Below are 18,299 nucleotides of genomic sequence, written 5' to 3'. Positions count from 1 at the left end.
AGGTCCAAGATGTGTAGCATGTATTTTTTTTCCCCCACTCCAATGGCTTTATCTACAACCATCTTCCTTTTTCAGGTTCTCCCAAATCATCTTATCTGAAAATTGTGGAGCACAATACTTGATAAAGCTAGAAAAAAATCTGATAACCTCTCATTCACAAGTATTTTCTCCCTGATTAAACTGAAGCTCATTTGTGTATCACAGTATTATTTTACCTATTTACCTAATTTTAAAATCCTTTTTTCTTCGTGGATTTTAAGTTGTCTATAAGCAAGTGAAGAGACACTAGGGTGAGATGGGGACAGTAAAACCCTAAAATTATATGGTGTATGAAATTCCTACAAAAAAGTCTGAGAAAGTTGACAGACTTAAGTAAATTGGAAATAGGGAGCTAGAGGAACTAGAGGAACTAGATCCTTTCTCCCACACCGTGTTACCTTTAGAAGAGAACCAACTATTCATGCTGGAACCACCAGTCCCTGGAACACGACTATCCTGCCTACTAATCTGCAACTTGCTATACTACTTTGTATTACCGTTAAAAGATTATATACATATCTTCATTGTATTTACCATGACAATTAGAAACCAAACCTTACATTTAGTAGGTATTCAAATAATTATGTTAATGGATAAATGCATAAGCTCCTGATAAAAGCTGAAAATTATTCATTCCCCACATGAAAATAATATGAAATAAAATAGACCAAATGAACAGAGTTTATTCCTTTAAACTTAAATCCACTGTACATGTCCATGATTAGCATAGAAAACAAAGAACATATAGAAATAATTTGTATTCCTTCTGCAAAGTAGTACTTTGTTAAGCATAATAGAAAACATCAAAAACATTGAATTCAGTTTGTTGGTAAAATGTAGTATTTGTTAGCAGATGTTTTGCTTTGATACATATACAAAGACTGTAATAAGGCTGGGCTATCCCATCATCCCTCTCATTTGTAGTACATTTCATACAAACAATAAAGATGAATCCTACTGGAGGAGGTTCTTTATCAGAAACACCCCAATGCAGGTAGATGATAACCAAGGCAATAAGTTTCTCTTCTTAGGCCTGAGATTCCTCATTCAAAAATTTAGAAGACTAAATGAGGTGATCTCTAAATCTACATAATTTATGTACACATCAATGTGTACATCATGTAGGCAGAAAGTAAAGCTGTACTTTCTGGTTCCATAATAGTAGGCTTTACATGCGATTTGTTTAAAGCCAAAGCGACATAGGTATCTTTTAAGAGCTGACCAAATATCTACCATCTCCTTCTTCTGCCATAAGAAAGGCAAAGTCCCCCAAAAGCGGGTTGTTCCTTCAGCTTGGATACTGGAGTGAAAATGAGATGGAGCAGTGCACAATCAACAAGTGACATTAACCAAATGGGAAACATACCTTTGCTGATATTTCTACAGTATCAACTAATAAAATCTAATTTTAAAAAATTGCTAACAATTGAGTTTTAGCACATAAACTTTAAAACATAAAAACCCAAATTTAGTAGACAATATAAATTATGAAAAAATGAAAATACATTAAAAAGCAACTTTTAAAAATTAAAAAAACATCTATAGTAAAATAAATTGACATAACCAAGTACATAAAAAATTTCTGTGTGATTTCTAGTTTGAATTCTTGAGTGACTATTCCAAATATGAATCAACATTCTTTAAAGACTGTTCTTCATCACTAAGATATTCCAAAATAATATTTCCACCATTATATAAAGGGTAATCCTCTTTAGAAATCCAGGTTTCCAAAGTTTGATCCAAGGGTAAGGCTTCTCCTGAAGTAATGTGACATAGCCTTAATTTCTGTTGAAAGAGAAATAAATCATATTGTAATATACACTTGTATAGAGTATCCTAAAACTTTTAAAGAAACTATTATAACTATATGTTACCTTAGCTGTTAATTTGTTATTGTCATTTTTAAGACTGGCTAGAGAAGCTGCAAAGTCTATGACCTTTCCAATGCTCCATCTGTGGCAAAAGAACATGGGTTTGCTTTTTTCTTTGCTCCCCTTAGGCAAGAACACCTGAAAGTAAATTCTTTCTGTCTGTAAAATAAAAAGTTAAAATATAGATTATATATATATATGAAGTAAAACACATGTTTTTGTCTGGTGATATCCTTTCTTCTTTTCTTCTGGTTAGAGGATTACTCTCTAATGAATTACTGCTAATGGGAAGACAAATTATGGTAGTCTCAAATCTAACTAAATGTATGGGCATAAGACCCAAGACCCTGGCCAGGGCTATCCATGCAAACAGAGGCATATCTTAGGCTAATGGGGCTCTTTTTCCTAAGATTTTATATTTAAAAGCTGGGGGTAGGGAGAGTTCTTTTCTTTTTTAATTTTTACTTCTAACTTGCCAATTTAAACTTGGGAGCTACCTGCAGTGATTCCTCATTCTCCTTTAGTCATTCCTGAACCAATGTGGAAAAAGTAGCCTTAAGTGAGAAAGAATGAGTTCAACATGTATAGGGAAAAGTCAAGAAAATAGATGAAATGGATGGACTCTTTCAACATAATTTGGTACTAAATGAGATAATACATAATTCTCCATTACGTGAGAAAACAAAGAATTTTTTTCTTTCCCTTTTTTTTTTTTGGTACCAGGGATTGAACCTAGGGGTGCTTAACCACTATGCCACATCCCCATCCCTTTTTAATTTTTTATTGTCAGATAAGGACTAGTTAAGTTGCTGAGGCTGGTTTTGAATTTTGCATCTTCCTGCTTTGGCCTGTGGAGCTGCTGGGATTACAGGTGAGTGCCACTGTGCCCAGCAACAAATCTGTTTTGCTTATACTACTTGGAGTCAAGTTTCAGTAGCTTGCAAGTTAAGGATTCTTGAAACATGACACATTTCTTTTTGTGTAAAAGACCCCACTCCATTTTTAGAGACAGTAGGACATTTTAGAAAAAAAAGAACTAAATAAAATAAAATGTAAAAACCCTACAGAACCCTAGAAAAAATTTATTAATAAAACAGGAATTCTAAGATGGTTTCTCTAGTATTCTATATACTACCTGCCTCCTTATACTCTATTTTTTTTTCTTTTTGCTTAATTAGCAAATGCAGGAAAGAAAATAGGATCTTTACTGATCCCTAAAAACTGCTTTTAAATATACTATCTTTAAGGTTCAATTTCTGTGATAATTAAAATTTTAATGTAGTTGCAGCTTCTCTAAGTTCCTGGGGAAAATATTTTAAGAAATAATAGATCAACACATTTCCCATCTCAGCACTAGGGAATCTGGATTTGTTGATAATCAGTGGAGTATGTTATTAAGATAACAAACACTCAAAGAAAAAACAAGAAATCATTGGAAATTCTAGTGGTCCATAAACAAAGTCCCTGCTTCAAAACAATGTAGTAAAAAAATAAATATAAATGAGATAACTAAAAAGATATAGCCTTGCCAGGCACTGTGGCACACTCCTGCAAACCCAGCAATTCAGGAGGTTGAGGTAGGAGAATGGCAAATTTGAGGCCAACCTGGGCAATTAAGTAAGACTGTGTCTCAAAATAAAAAAATCAAAAGGGTTGGGAGATATATCAGTGGATGTATCAGGGGTGCTCAGTGGTAGAGTACCCTGGGTTCAATCCACAGTACTATAAAAAAAAAAAAAAAAAAAAAAAAAAAAACAGTCTGAGGATAAAAAATAAAACACATGCTGTCATGACACTCCAAAAGAAAGGAGGAGGTAGTCTAGAGTTCAGACTGTGGGTGAATGGGAAATAATGGTGTTACATAGAGATAAAGCTAAAACTCCTTGGTCAGGTTCACTGGTTGGAAGCAGAGGATGGAATGGGACTTGGGTAAAGAGAGGCTAAAGAAGTGATTGCTAAATGTTGACTAGAGCTGTTGCTTGTACAAATAAATATTCTGAAGGCAGAAAAGTATAATATAACCTAATGACAGTGAACAAAGCTCAGTAAAGGCATCTATAAAAATTTGAAAATCTCTGCAGGGCAGAAGCTTATAGTTTAGAATTTGGATTTGATAATGGAGGTTTTGGAAGTGTGGATCAAGCAAAAGTAAACAAAAAATTGCTACACAGGGATGAGCATGTCAGGGGAGGTAGAGAGATCCAGAAAGAATCTCTTACTCAAGATGAATATGCAGGGTAATGGGTGAAATTTTAAAACAAATTCAAGGTTAAGCTATTAAGGACCAATGAAAATAACTGAAAAGACATTAAAATAAGTTACTTAGGATATAAAATGAGATAAAGAAATAATATCCATGCAAAGAAACAAAAAGTCATGAAACCAAAACAAGTAGAAGTGAAACAAGAAAAGTTATGATGATCCAAACAGAAAACTAAAAATACAGGTATTGAAGTAAGAAACTCAAACCAGATAAATTTCTACATTCCTCAATAAAAGGTTTAATTGAGTCAGTTAGAATACAGTATAAAGACACAGATAGAAATTATAAATCCCCAAAATATGTTGAACAAGAACTTTAGAGACTCTTTACCACCAGCAAAGCAACAAGAGAGAATATGAGTATAATTTTTCAACAGTGAAGAGATGAAATTAAAAATGTATCTCAAGAGTCCAGTTGGATAATTAAAATATATTAACACCTGGAAAAACACTGCACCAATGTTGGAAAAGATCACAAATAAAAATCTTAAAAGCTATCAAAAAGAGGATTATAAAATGCAACAAGAATGAACCACAATAAGATGTTTCCCTCATAACAGATGGCAAGGTCAACGAAGAGTATGAGCTGAGAATGTCTAATAGAAAATCAAGCTAAAAGTGAGAGCAACTTACATCCTTGTGGGAAGGGGAGGAGATAGGAAGACACATTTCTAAGACCATGCTGTGTTATCCCCTGCTTTAAAAAATATTTTTAAACAGTGTATGCTAGAGCCTGTCATTTGCAACCGTATCACACAGGATTATAATCTTGAAAATCTCGAGACACATTTTTTAAAATTTGGATATAATAATTGTAAAGTTCATACGAGTGAATAAATGCTAAAAAATTTCTAAGAAAAAATATAGACAGGACTTACATTACAGAAACAGAACAGTCTACAAAGCTACTGCATCAAATCTATTATGTATTAACATGAGAAAAGAACAGATGGATGGTGAAATAGATTGGAAAGTAAAAATCAGATCTGTATATATGTAGGATGTTATTTTATCATGAATGTGATACTTTGGTATTTCAATTCCATAAAAAAAAAAAACAACGAAAAAAAACCTGTTTAATAGCTAACCAAATGAACGAAAATAAAATTGAGTCCTTAGCTCATATCAACGACAAACAAAAAATTACCCAGACTAAAGACAAATCAAAAATTAAAGATTAAAGACAAATGTAAAAATATTTTAAAATTCTGATAAACACCAAAACAGAAATGAAAGAGGAGGCAGATCTTAGAAAATATGTAACAGAGACGTCAATGAGAAGCATAAGTGAAATGAATGTACCTGATTTCAAATAAAGTTTGCAAAGTAGATTTATTATTAAAGGATTAATACCTGTTATAGTCTAAGAGTTTCTTTCCATAAGCTGACCAAACAGAATAAAAAGACAGCTCCAAAGAAAAACAACTGGAGGATATGTGTGGGCAAAATAGCAAGTCCTAATGGCTAAAAACATACAAAGAAGTTCAAATCCAAAAGGAGACACATAAATGCAAATTGCAACAATTATGAGATATCTTTTTATAGCCAACAAACTAGAAAACCTTAAAAGGAGTGATAAACAGCTACTGGAATCATGGGAGAGAGGTATTCTCATATAGAAGCAACAAGTAGAGTACACTGAACTGGTTAGGAGGGCAGGCTGTAACTGAGTGATTCTTTTCTTGTTTTTCCTTTTCTTTTCTGCAGTACTGTTAAAATTTTATTTTAAGACAGGGTCTCACTAAGTTGTTTAGGCTGGTCTCAAACCTGTGATACTCCTGACCCAGACTTCTGAGCTTCTGGGATTTCTGAGTGATTCTTAAGCAATATTTAACTTCAGATTACTATAGGAAATGAAGAACAGTGAGAGATAAAAAAATCCAGAGCCACAAAACAATGCTTGGTATAGTCAATAAACATTTGCTATTATAATTACTGTTAGTAGAAATATGAATTGTTGCAACTCCTCTGTAGAGTTGTTTGCCAATATTTATTAAATTTTAAAATATATATAAACTTTGATGCAGGAAAAGCATTACTAGAATTTTATCTTACAGAAATAATAGTACCAGACTGAGGCTACTTATTTTAATGGACAAAACTGAAAACAACAGGAATAAGCATTAACAGGAAAATGGCAAAATAAGTTACAGAATATTCACATTATGGAATATGATGCGGTTTTTAAAGAAAATAATGGGAAAGCCATACTAATGCACTTGAGGAATCTTTAATAGGCAAAAATGAGAAGTATATGTGGAGGAAAAGATACATAGGAAACTGCCATTTTTTTGGTACTGGGGATTGAACCCAGGGATGCTTAACCACTGAGCCACACCCCCTGCTGTTTTTGTATTTTATTTAGAGACAGGGTCTTACTGAGTTACATAGTGCCTCCCTAAGTTGCTAAAGCTGGCTTTGAACTTTCAATCCTCCTGCTTCAGTGCTCCAAGCCACTGGGATTACAGGTGTGTGCCACCATGCCAGAAGGAGAATTGCTTTTATTTTATTTTAGCTTTCAGCACTATGCATCGTGTGTGTGTGTGTGTGTGTGTGTGTATTACACATATATATAACAATATCAGATTCAATAGCATATAAACTCCATTAAGGCAGAGACTTTATTTTATTCACTGCTGTATCCCTGGGACCTGATATTTAACTAGTATTCAAAAAATTATGCTGACTAAACAAATATGCCATTTTTGTAAAATAATAATCAAAAAACACTCAAGTTACTGCACACATATATAAGTAGAATATACTTCTACTAAATCACATACATGTATAAACACACATACATGTACACACACATATGTGCAATATATATACATACATAGTACGTGTACACATGTATAGTATATATATTACCTATGAAACATACACATACACCCATATATCTACATACTTATATTTGTATACACATACACCAATATTAATGGTAAGGGAAAAATTATATCCATAGATTTGTGGAATGCTCCATAATATATTGTTAAAGCACGTAAGAAAACAGTCTCTAAGCCAAACCGTCCAGTTTTAATTCACAGTTCTCTTACTAGGTATGTTAATAGCAAGTTACTTAACTCTTTCATGTCTCAGTTTTCTCATCTGCAATAGTGTACATCTCACTGGCTTGTTGCAAGGATGAAACACATTAGAATAGTGCCTAGAACAAAGTTAGGTGATATTTAAGTTTTAACTATTATGTTTTAAGTAATGAAAGAATTGAAAAGTAATGTGAATGATATTACTGGATGCTTTAGGATAAGTATTCTCAACTTTACAATACTGACATTTATTTTTTGCAGTGGTGGGGACCAAACCCAGGGCCTTGCATTAGCTAGGTAAGAACTCTTACCACCTCCCAGGCTAGTACTGACATATTGGGCCAGAAAATTCTGTTGTATGCACTGTCTTATGAATTGTAGGATGTTCAGCAGTATCCCTGGCTTCTATCCATTAGATATTCATAGCACTACACCCCAAGTTGTGACAACCAAAAATGTCTCCAGACATTGTCAAATGTCCCCCAGAAGGAGAAATCACCCTAAGTTGAGAATCACTGATTGTGGGGCATGGAAATGGAAGAGGGACACAAGAGGGTGTATTTGGTATATACAATTTCTCAACAGGTGTATTACTTAAAAGTATGTACTACCTTTGTAATTTTAAAAACATCTAATAAATTTTTGTAAATGACAGTATTAAGGATAATCAAAAAAATAAAACTATAATCAATGGTTTCTAAGTCATTAGAATATAAGGGAATATAAGAAAATTCAAATAAGAAAAAAGAGGAAAGAAAGAAGGACAAGGATAAGCAGAAAATATAAGATGGAAGAAATATGTTCAAATGCATCAGTGATCACAATAAATATAAATGGATTTAACTCACCTATAAAAGACATACTATCAAACTGGATTAAAAAAACAAACTCCAGCTATATGCTGCTTACAAGACACACCCTAAAACAAAACAACACAGAAAAGTTGAATATAAAGGAATGAAAAAAGACATAATAGTTAACTTCACAAAATAAAGCTAATAAAAGAATGTTATTATAAGTAAAAATAGGATTTAAGGCAAAATTCACCAAAAAAATACAATGAAGAAATACCACACACCTGATAATACACAACTCAGGAAACCATTAAAATTACAAGAATCTCCACTGTTGAAGATTTTACTAACACATTTATCTAAGAAAATGACAGATCAAGTAGACAAAAAGATTAACACGTGCACACACATACAAAGAAAGAGACTGCACATTTTATAGCAAATAGAGAAAAATATAAATAACTGGTGCATTTGGGTAGAGAATGTGAAAAATTATTTGTACTATTTTTGGCAACTCTTCTGTGTTTGAAATTGTATACAAATAAAAATATCAAAGAAATACATTCAAACAACTACACTGAACATAATTAAGTTCACCATTCCATTTAAGAACTTGGAAAAAGAATGTAAGACAAAATTTAAACACAGTAGAGACAAGGAAATAATATCTGAGCAGAAATTAGTGGTACACAAACCAAAGAAATAATACAGGTGAATAAAACCAAAACATGGTTCTTTGAAAAGATGGTGGGGGAGGAGGCAAATCTCTAGCAAGACTACTTAAAGGAGAAACAAAGAAAAGTACAAATGAAAAAGTATTAATGAAATGGAATAACAAAAGACAAAATAGAGATTTGGGATCATAAGAGAATAACTTGAACAATTTTGTAAAAATAAACCAGAAAATCTACAGCTAATACAAATTCTCTAGAAAAATAGTGTTTACCAAAATTGACTTCAGAAGAACTAGATTCACCAAATAAGTCCAGAATTACCTAATGCACTAGAATAGTGTTTAAAATTCTTTTTAAAAAATATTAGATTGGGGCAGGAAGGGAAACATAGAAGTTCACTGGATTAGACAAAGGGGAATGAAGGGAAGGAAGTGGGTATGGGAATGGAAAAGACAGTAGAAGGAATCAGACATCACTTTCCTATGTTTGTATATGAGTATATATCCAGAGTTAATTCCACATCATGTACAACCACAAGAATGGGATTCTAATTAGAATGAATTGTACTCCACGTATGTATAATATGTCAAAATATTCTCTACTGTTACATATATATCTAAAAAGAATTAGAGAAACTGGAAAAAGTATTAGATTTAAAGGTTATGAAAACTGAATGTTATAATCACTATACCCTCTACAACTATCTCAAAGTATAAGAGGGAAAGCTGCTCAACTAATATTTTTTATACTTTTATTTTATTTATTTATTTATTTTATGGGGATAGAACCCAGTGCCTCACATGCTAGGCAAGTGCTCTACCACTGAGCTACAACCCCAAACACACTCAGCTAATTTTATGAGTATACTTTTACTAATTTTTAATGTTACTAAAAATATATTAGCAAATCAATTTAGCAATGCATTTTAAAATAATCATCTACCAGAATCAAGTGTTTTATCCTGGAATATATGGCTGATTTAACAATGAAAAAAAAAATCAGTCAATGTAATTTATTATTGTAGTAAGGAGGAAAAAAAGATGACCATCATATTAGACGTAAGAAAAAAAAACAGTAATTTTACTTAACAGTAAATTTATATCATATCCATTTATGATATAAATTTCTAGCAAACTAGCATGAGAAATAAATACTATCAGGTTGATAAAGGCTATAGCAAATCTATTTGATGATATTTGTATAAAAGTTAGACATGATAAGGATGCCTGCTACTATCCATACTATTCAACACTGTTGTGGAGAGCTCAGCACAAAGACAAATAATAATAACAAAGAGGAGTTAGAGGAAAGAAAATTTGGGGAAAAACATCCCACGGAAACTGGCATTTGCAGACATATGACTGCAGAGAAGACATTTCAAAAAATCTACAAAGTATGGAAACCATTCAGAATTTATTTGCTAAAATAAGATCAACATATAATAACCTACAAAGACCAAATAGGAAAATGTGACTTTTTTAATAATGTATTTGCAATGACAACAAAAATGATAAAGAATATAAGCTTAACCCTAAGGAAAGATGTTAAAAAAATACAATAAGTATTACAGAACTTTGTTTACACATATAAAAGAAGACCTGAAGAAAATCAGAAAGATAAAGCATAGATATAGACAGGATGAGTCAAAATTCTGAAGATGTTAATGGTCCTAATATAAAATTCAGCACAATTTCTATAAAGATTGCAATTTCACAGAACAGGACAAACTGATCCTGAAAGAATAAAAGGCCAGGAATGGACATGATTGAAAGCACTTTTGGAAGGAGACAAATCAGTACAACCACAGACAATAGGAAGTTGATAATGTTCAACTACCTATGGAAATTCCCACAGATACGTAAGGGTCTTCACTATACAACAATTTTGGAAAATCTAAATTTTATTAATAAAAAAGTAGTTAACCTGGAGTATGTTCATACAGTGGAATTAACATGCAGCTACCAGATGAAATAGTCTAAAAGTACTGGCATGGACAAGTTTTAAAAACATGATGCCAAAAGGGTGAAAAAGTTGGAGGAGACATATGGTTCACTGTCATTTCTGTAAGTGAAAAAACTCACAAAATACATATTATTGATGCAGATCATATGCCATGTAATATTAGAGATGACACATATCAGATGCAGGTCAAGTGTTACTAGATGGGAAAGAGGAATGAAAAGGAGACTTCAACTCTATTTGGAAAATTTTTGTTTCTCCAGATTTCTAAGACCAACCTGTGGCAATGACTTGTCCCCATCAGCATGCATCTTTAACTTCATCAATGCAACCTTTGCAGCTGTTTCGCTATTTTTGGCACCTTTCCGTCGTTTATTTGCTGTCTCTCCTTTCTTGGAATCTAAGACGTAAGTGTAAGCATGTAAACATATAAGAACTTTTACATTACATTTCCAGAGTTTTACTATAAAGAATTAATTAATTTATTAATTATGGCCCTGAAACATATACAAATTGCACACAATGGAAAAATATCACTGAGGTTGATCAAACAATCTCCATATCAAAAATTTCACTAGTATGTGCCTCTCTCCAACTTAAGCCTGTTTAATCTAAAGCAGTCACTATGCTTTTACAAAAACTTAAGGATTTTGTTATGGAATATTTTAATATAGGTACTATCATTAATACACAATGAAAATTCTGCTGAACTAACATATTGACAGAGATATTAATCTAAGTGACAGATCTAGTCTTTCTTCGTACCTTGTAGCATCATTCATAACATAGCCAAGCAGGCTTATTAGAGTACGCTCTGAAAAGAAAGCAAACTACTATGTCACTCTCATGAATACCATCTAACCATGATGGTTAATCAGCTGATTTGAGCGGCCCAGCAAGGAGACTATCTGGTGTGGTATTTTCAAACAGTTCCCAGATTCTCTTTGGTCAGGTAGGCCTTATAAGAAATACTATTGCAAGAATGTCCTCAAAATACAAGTTATTACCACTGGAGTTATTAATGATACTTTCCATAACTGGTAAGTAGATATAAGAAGCAAGAGCTCTGGAACTAATGGAGAACATAGAAATAAGGAAATCAATAGAACAATTTTTCTAGATACCTACCAATAATGTCTTTTACAAGTTTCTGAGTGTTAGCCATTCGGGGCTTTTGAATTTCCAGTTTTTCACACTCATGATCTGACTGATGGCGATGTCTAAGAACAAGAGAAGAGTGACACTAGCACATGTACTTGAATATAACTTAAACAGATATACAAAGCTTGAATGGTCTAAGCAATTACCTTAGGCAAAAGTTCTTCTCACAGTAAGGACATATAACTGCCACAAGTTCTTTTTCAACACAGTTCTTGAATGAGCATGGGTAAGATTTAGGTTTATCAGTCTTCAATCTCTCATTGATTATTACCTGAAAATATAAAAGGGGAAAATGGTATTATCCTTCACATTTAAAGCATATATGCAAATCCATTTTAGAAGGCAGAATTCACATCATTTTTTGGTTTAAACTTATTACAGCAAGTTATATACTCTCACATTAAAAATATAATGATTGCTTAAGACATGATTACTGTGCTGAATTTTCTATATTTTCATAATTTTCCTACTGTGGTATATTTATCTTCTAATTTAAAAATGACTGTTCAGTTATCTCTGCAATTTTAATCTTCTATTTCATAGAAGTCCCACACACAAATGCCCCCATAATACATTAGGTAATCATCTTTTCAATCCTGAACTGGCAAGTCATAACTACTTTCTGTACAAGTTTTAGGGAACTAAACAGGTAATTAGGGAACAGATTACCTAAAATTACATATTTATCTATATGTAATTACATATCCATATGTAATTTATCCATTTATCCAGGGCTAGAGGTAGTTTTATAATCATATACTATTTTTTGTGCTATATTTCACATTTTATTATCAGTAAATATTGTATCAGATGAAGATAAGATTTTTGTAAGATAAAAAAAAAAAATCCAGATCAGTCAGGCTATTTGACATTAAAGTAACCTAATTTATAGAGCTGAGTAAATTTAGGGAATTGTTTGAATACTAAAGCCAGAGGAAATTCATTTTCATTAATGATAGTTACATCTTGTTGTAACTACCCTTTCTAATTTGTTGCAGTGACCTAATGGTAAAATTAATTTATTTCAATACTTAATGAAATCCAATAATTTGAGTGACACTCACAGAAATCAAATGGTACCCTGAAAAAAGAAAAAAAGAAAGCAAGGAAGCAAGCAAGCACAGGACAGATTTGTGAGCTATATAAGAAACATCAATAAATTTTACTATATGACTCTAAAGGAGTGTTCCCTTCCAATTAATCCTATGGAACACGGATATGTTAGATAATTTTTAGTTTCCTCATATACAGATCACTTAAAAGATTCAGATTTTTACAGGGACAGGCACCGGGAATCAAATCCAGGGTCTCATGCATGCTAGGCAAGTGCTCTACCACTGAACTACACCTCCAGCCCCTCAAAGTTCACATTTTGACTTAAGTTCAGTAACTGTAAGTCTTCTACAATTGAAAGAACAGATGAAAAATCCTTGGAAATGTATCTGATAAATGGTGGACAAGAATAAATGTCAACTGAAAAATATTAAAGACAAATATTACCTTTCTAAATGGTATGAATTTAGTCTAACTTTCCTCTCTCTTTGTCCAAATTTAAGATTATACTAGGCATGGTGAGCCTAGCTTTCTCTTTTGCAACCTGGAATTCATCTGTTTCCAGTGAAGAAGACTAACTTGGTCCAGTGCTGCTATGACTGGTGAGCAAGTCTATCTAATTCTAGTATTCCTTTGCAGACCCAATTGACTCTACATTAAGCTTCTTCATTTAACTTAAACTCTTTATCAATAATAAGGGTGCTTTTTTGACTTATATCTGCCAGCCCTTCCTTAATCTATTAATTTGCTCACAATTAAGGTAGGGATTCTGCTGGACAGAAAGTTTGTTCCTGGTAGACGAAGGCTCATAGAGCCAGAAAATTTACTATCAAAGGATCCTATCACCAAATACCAGTGAAAATGAATACCACAGTGAAGGAAACACTGAACTGGAAAGACTATATGATGAGAATATTAATTCCAATGCATGTTTATAAATATACAACCTAATGTTATAAGTGGGTTACCTAAACAGAAATGTCACGGAATAAGTGATGAGAATAAAAATTTGTAAATACCATATAGGCCAATTTTTCTTTAAATCAGAGAAAAACAATAGAAATGAAGCAAAAACTTCTTAACATATTCAGTTCAGTCTGCCAAACTCTAATCTCTAGAGCACTGACTGGCTTCAAATCTGATCAAATTCTGAATGAAAGTGCATGGATACAAATGTTTCATCAGATTGGAGAAAATTAACATACCTCTGGACAACCATGTGACTCTCTGCTTCTGTGTTCAAGGCTTAAATAATTAAAAAAGTAGTGTTTAATTAAAAGCAATCAAATAACACACTTACAGATAACTATAGTAATTTGAGATATTTTAATGGTTTTAAATCAGTAAGGACCATCAATAGTGAAATGTCAAGGAATACTCTCCTTTTTTTGGCAGTACTAGTGATTGAACCTAGTAGTGCTCCACCACTAAGCTACATCCTCAGTCCTATTTATTTATTTATTCATTCATTCATTTCAAGACAGGGTGTCACTAAATTGTCCAGGCTGGTCCCAAACTTGTACTCCTTCTGCCTCAGACTCCCAAGTTGCTGGGATAAATAGGATGCACTACTACACTTGACTCTATTTCTGAATAATTTAAATATACATGCAACTTTTATTAATCTAAAATTCTTTCTGAATTATATTCTAAATATGCTTTTTTTCCTGTGTTCTATTTAATAAATTAAATGTTCAAAATTTAAAAAAAATTAAATTATAAAGAAAATACATTTTCTAAAATTCTTGGTTAGCTTGGGTTTCACTTTACATGTGATATGTTCAAATGATATACAATGTACATTTAAAAAAAATTATAGTTGAGTTGTTTTCATTTTATTTTTTAAAATAGTAAAAACCATAGCTGGTTTGCTTTACCATATTCTTTATGTTCGTATTTTATTTTCTCTTTGTAATTTAAAGACACAAATATTATTTTACATAAAATTCACATACAGAATCCCAATTCTGGAAGTTTACAGAATAACCATACATAAGTAGTTAATGAGTAGTCAGTTTTTCTCAAGTGATCAATATGTTGAATATCAAATATCAAAGGTTAAAGTTATAGCTATTTTAAATTATAATACTTTGCAGAAATAAAGCTCATAATACAAATACTAAAATTACTCCCAAATCCTGCATAAAAAAACTTACCAAAATATTCCTGAACAACCATCACATAAAAATGGAAGGAAATCTAAAGTTGGGGGAAAATGTTGTAGGTACTGATCAGTATCCAATTTTTATTTTGTTTTCTTACACGAAAAGAATCAAAGTATTGGACCATCTCTATAGCAAAACATTTAAAAAACATTAATATACTAGTGTTGCAAGTCACTACATAATCACTGTTAAACAGAAGTAATAACTATTTTAATAACTGAAAAAAAAGTGAATTAAAAGGAGACAAATGTTACTTGTGGTAACTTTGTTAAATCAGAAGAATGAGATCTGTGGCATTTTTCTTTTTTTGTTTTGTTTCCAAGATTTAATAGATGCTGTTTTTGAGGATTGTATACTGCAAAATTTCCTCATTTGGAGTAAACTATCTGGGTTTTAATTCTGATTCACTGTTTATTGATCTAGTAATGTTAAGTACGTTAGCTCTGGAGATATATATGTATACATACATGATACAGTGTACCTGTTCTTGTCTATGTATGCATATATACACAAAAACAAAAGCTCTATTAGGTAATATAAATATATATGTACTGGTAAGTAGAGTTAGACATACAAAATATAAGTATATAATATCTGTATATGTGTACATGTGCATGTGCATATGTGCACACATCTATATCTGGATCTATGCTGTATGCCACACTCACTTCACAGGGTAACTATAAAATCCAAATGAGATATATGTGAAAGGTCAGAACAGTAATGCAGTAACTATAATAAATAAGATTATAACAATTAACTTTCTTTGAGTACATTTAACTCCAAAAAATATTGTAGTAATTGCGTGGAGATGTTTTTAACGAGATTCCAGAAATTCAATAAATGAACTGATACTTCAAAATTAATTGCTGAACTGTTTCCTTGCTGGTGAGGAATAAGAACACTAGGACCAAAAAAAAAAAAAACTGAACTTTTGTAAAACACATGAAAATATCCACTCTCAAAAATGGCAACTAACAGTTAATCACTCAATACAATGAATAACTTTTTAAATTTTTTATATTTCTCATATTACACTATATAGCCAAGTGAAGTTGGATATATTCAAGCATACTACTTTTACAAAGTAAAAATCAGAAGGTACACTCATCCCTCTTTAGAGAAAGCTACAACTGCCTTGAAAAGATCTTATTCTACAGGGTACCTTCATCCAAAATAGAAAGAGGTTGTACTGTAACCAAAAGGGACCTTGGATCATTGTACTTGTGGAATAAGAGGGCCTCAATAATTCTTCCCTCACTTGAAAAATGGGCTTGATGAACTGTCACTATTGTTATTAAAACACGGTATTATGAGATTTGGTTTCAAACAAAGCAATTATGAATACATTAGTCAATAAGAGAAACTGCAGCATGTAATATTCTACAAACTTTTGTGATGTTTTCAATATGAAAGATTGTACATATTTGTTATTTTGAGACTTTTTTGGTAACAAAGTAAACATTAGATGCACCAAAACCAATACTTTCAGCTCCAAAACCAAAGATTTGTAATTGTTTGTTCAATGATAATCAGAATCAAAGAATGACCTAGGAGAGAGAACATAATCATCTGATGGAACAGTTGGAAGGAGTTCTTTGAGAACATGACCAAAACGTCACACATGCTCATCTCCTGAGAGGCCCGTGGAGACCAGGTTAAAAAGTGATCTCGCCCAACTCCTTCGTTTGACATGTAAGTAAACACAAAGGTTGGGAAAGTGGCTCGTACAGGTCGCAAGGTCAGAGGGGAACTGAGTGTCCCGACCTAAGCCTCCTAGCTCCCTCCCCGCGCTAATCAGGAAGTAGAGGGTGCTCCGCGAGCCAGAGTGTACTCTCGGTCTTCTTGGGTAAGACACACTGGAAAACCATAGTGAACTCTGCAAGGTAAGTTTTCAGAAACTGCGTGGAGACCAGGGAGACAACAAATTTCTTCCAAAGACACAGGAATAACAATAAGCAACAACATATCGATCTCATAGCCCACTAAGCAGGGACGCGCCCGCCCGCTCCTCAGACCCCACCCAGCCCTGCGGCCTCCCCTCACCCGCCGCCACCATCCGTGGCGCCAAAGCAGACCCTGGATCTATCGCGACCAGGGAACGGGGACTCCGAGTCACCTCGCTGCCGGCAGTGCTCCACCTGGCAATGCTGACCGATGTCCAACTCGGCCATCTTTGCAGCGCCAGCAAAGGGATGGGCGAAACTACGGGGGGCGGGGCAAGGTCTCGCGCGCGACGCCTGCTGGGAGAGTGGCGCTCCCGGAGGCGGAGCCTGCAGGTGAGGGCGGGGCGAACACCGGAAGTTGGCAATGCGCATAGTCCGGAATCCTGGCGGTTTAGGCGCCCACTCGGGAGGCCCCAAGCAAAGGGGTGTGGTCTCTAGATTCCCCCCCACCCCCACCCCCCAGGGGAAGTTCTCTTGCCCAGTTTCTACCGTAAACTCAGCCCCACTGCTGGAATTTTGCGTGGGGTGGTGGAGTTTTTGAGCATGCAACCACCAGGATCCGAGACGGTCTCACAGGATATTTTCTTTTTTTAATTAATAAAACTCCAGGAACCTGTACACTTCCTGGCACAAAGAATCAAGTGAAAGGGGCACTGATTATTCAGTTCTTGACTCATTCTGCCACACTGTCTTGATTATATGGTTTGAACTGAATGCCCCTTGCAAGGGAGTCACTAGGTCTTTTAAGCAGTGACGGTTTCTTTCTCTTTAATTCTGGTAGAGGAAAATTTTTTCTTGAGGTCTCGAGTGTGTACGCAGCACGTAGGCTTCCTCGGTTTCTAGAGCAGAGATTCATTTAACATAACGACCTGAGAGTTACGAGGATTCCATTGGGACGTAGGGGAGTTACGTGCCTGATGAGCCACCTCAGAGTCTCTTCTAGGTGGGGTAAAAAGAATACCATTCCACTAACATGACACCAGACACCCCGCAGAGTGGAGTGACAACTATACTCATGACAGGATCTGGAAAAGCATCCAATGATTGCTTGCGATCCTTCTGCCTCAACCTCTTGAGTTGCTGGGATTACAGGTGTGCGCCACTGCACCCCACTCAGTTTTCTTTTGCTTAAGAAATTCTTTGTTCTTCCTGACTAGAACAAAGCCTGCTGTTATTAAATTCATTTTTGAATCTTTTTCAAAGCAGTTGTCTTATACTCGATTTCACATTTGTTTGTGATTATTGGTTAATATGCCCCCGTCTAAACTGTAAGCTTCAAGAAGACAGAGATCATGTATGCTTTTTTTCCTGTCCCTTATATTGTAATC

At 33.7% G+C, this 18,299-nt stretch overlaps 1 protein-coding gene across 3 annotated transcripts; it reads right to left on the bottom strand.

Annotated features, from left to right (window-relative positions):
• Positions 1-702: 702 nt before the first annotated feature.
• Positions 703-17,229, bottom strand: Zfand1 (zinc finger AN1-type containing 1). 3 transcript variants are annotated; one of them, XM_047519144.1, is made up of 8 exons: positions 17,145-17,229; positions 15,017-15,059; positions 14,066-14,105; positions 11,954-12,078; positions 11,775-11,866; positions 10,925-11,046; positions 1,914-2,069; positions 703-1,824 (listed from the first exon to the last, which is right to left on the bottom strand). In XM_047519144.1, the coding sequence occupies exons 1-8, from the start codon at positions 17,197-17,199 to the stop codon at positions 1,654-1,656; spliced, it is 804 nt and encodes a 267-aa protein (XP_047375100.1). In that variant the 5' UTR covers positions 17,200-17,229; the 3' UTR covers positions 703-1,653. The 3 variants fall into 3 exon arrangements, with proteins under 3 accessions (XP_047375100.1, XP_047375108.1, XP_047375092.1); XM_047519152.1 differs by having other exon boundaries at positions 17,072-17,225; XM_047519136.1 differs by lacking the exon at positions 15,017-15,059 and having other exon boundaries at positions 17,072-17,225.
• Between the last annotated feature and the right edge of the window lie 1,070 nt (positions 17,230-18,299).

The sequence above is a fragment of the Sciurus carolinensis genome, chromosome 1 (assembly GCF_902686445.1).
Source record: "Sciurus carolinensis chromosome 1, mSciCar1.2, whole genome shotgun sequence".
In the NCBI taxonomy this organism is placed as follows: domain Eukaryota; kingdom Metazoa; phylum Chordata; class Mammalia; order Rodentia; family Sciuridae; genus Sciurus; species Sciurus carolinensis.
This window is presented reverse-complemented; position numbering and strand designations above follow the sequence as displayed.

Coding starts and splice junctions, on each gene's coding strand:
- Zfand1 (XM_047519136.1), bottom strand. CDS start 17,199: ATGGCCGAGTTGGACATCGGTCAGCATTGCCAGGTGGAGCACTGCCGG. Junction 11,867..11,953: donor GAGAAGAACTTTTGCCTAAG/GTAATTGCTTAG, acceptor TCTTGTTCTTAG/ACATCGCCATCAGTCAGATC. Junction 11,047..11,774: donor ACTTGTAAAAGACATTATTG/GTAGGTATCTAG, acceptor CTTACGTCTTAG/ATTCCAAGAAAGGAGAGACA.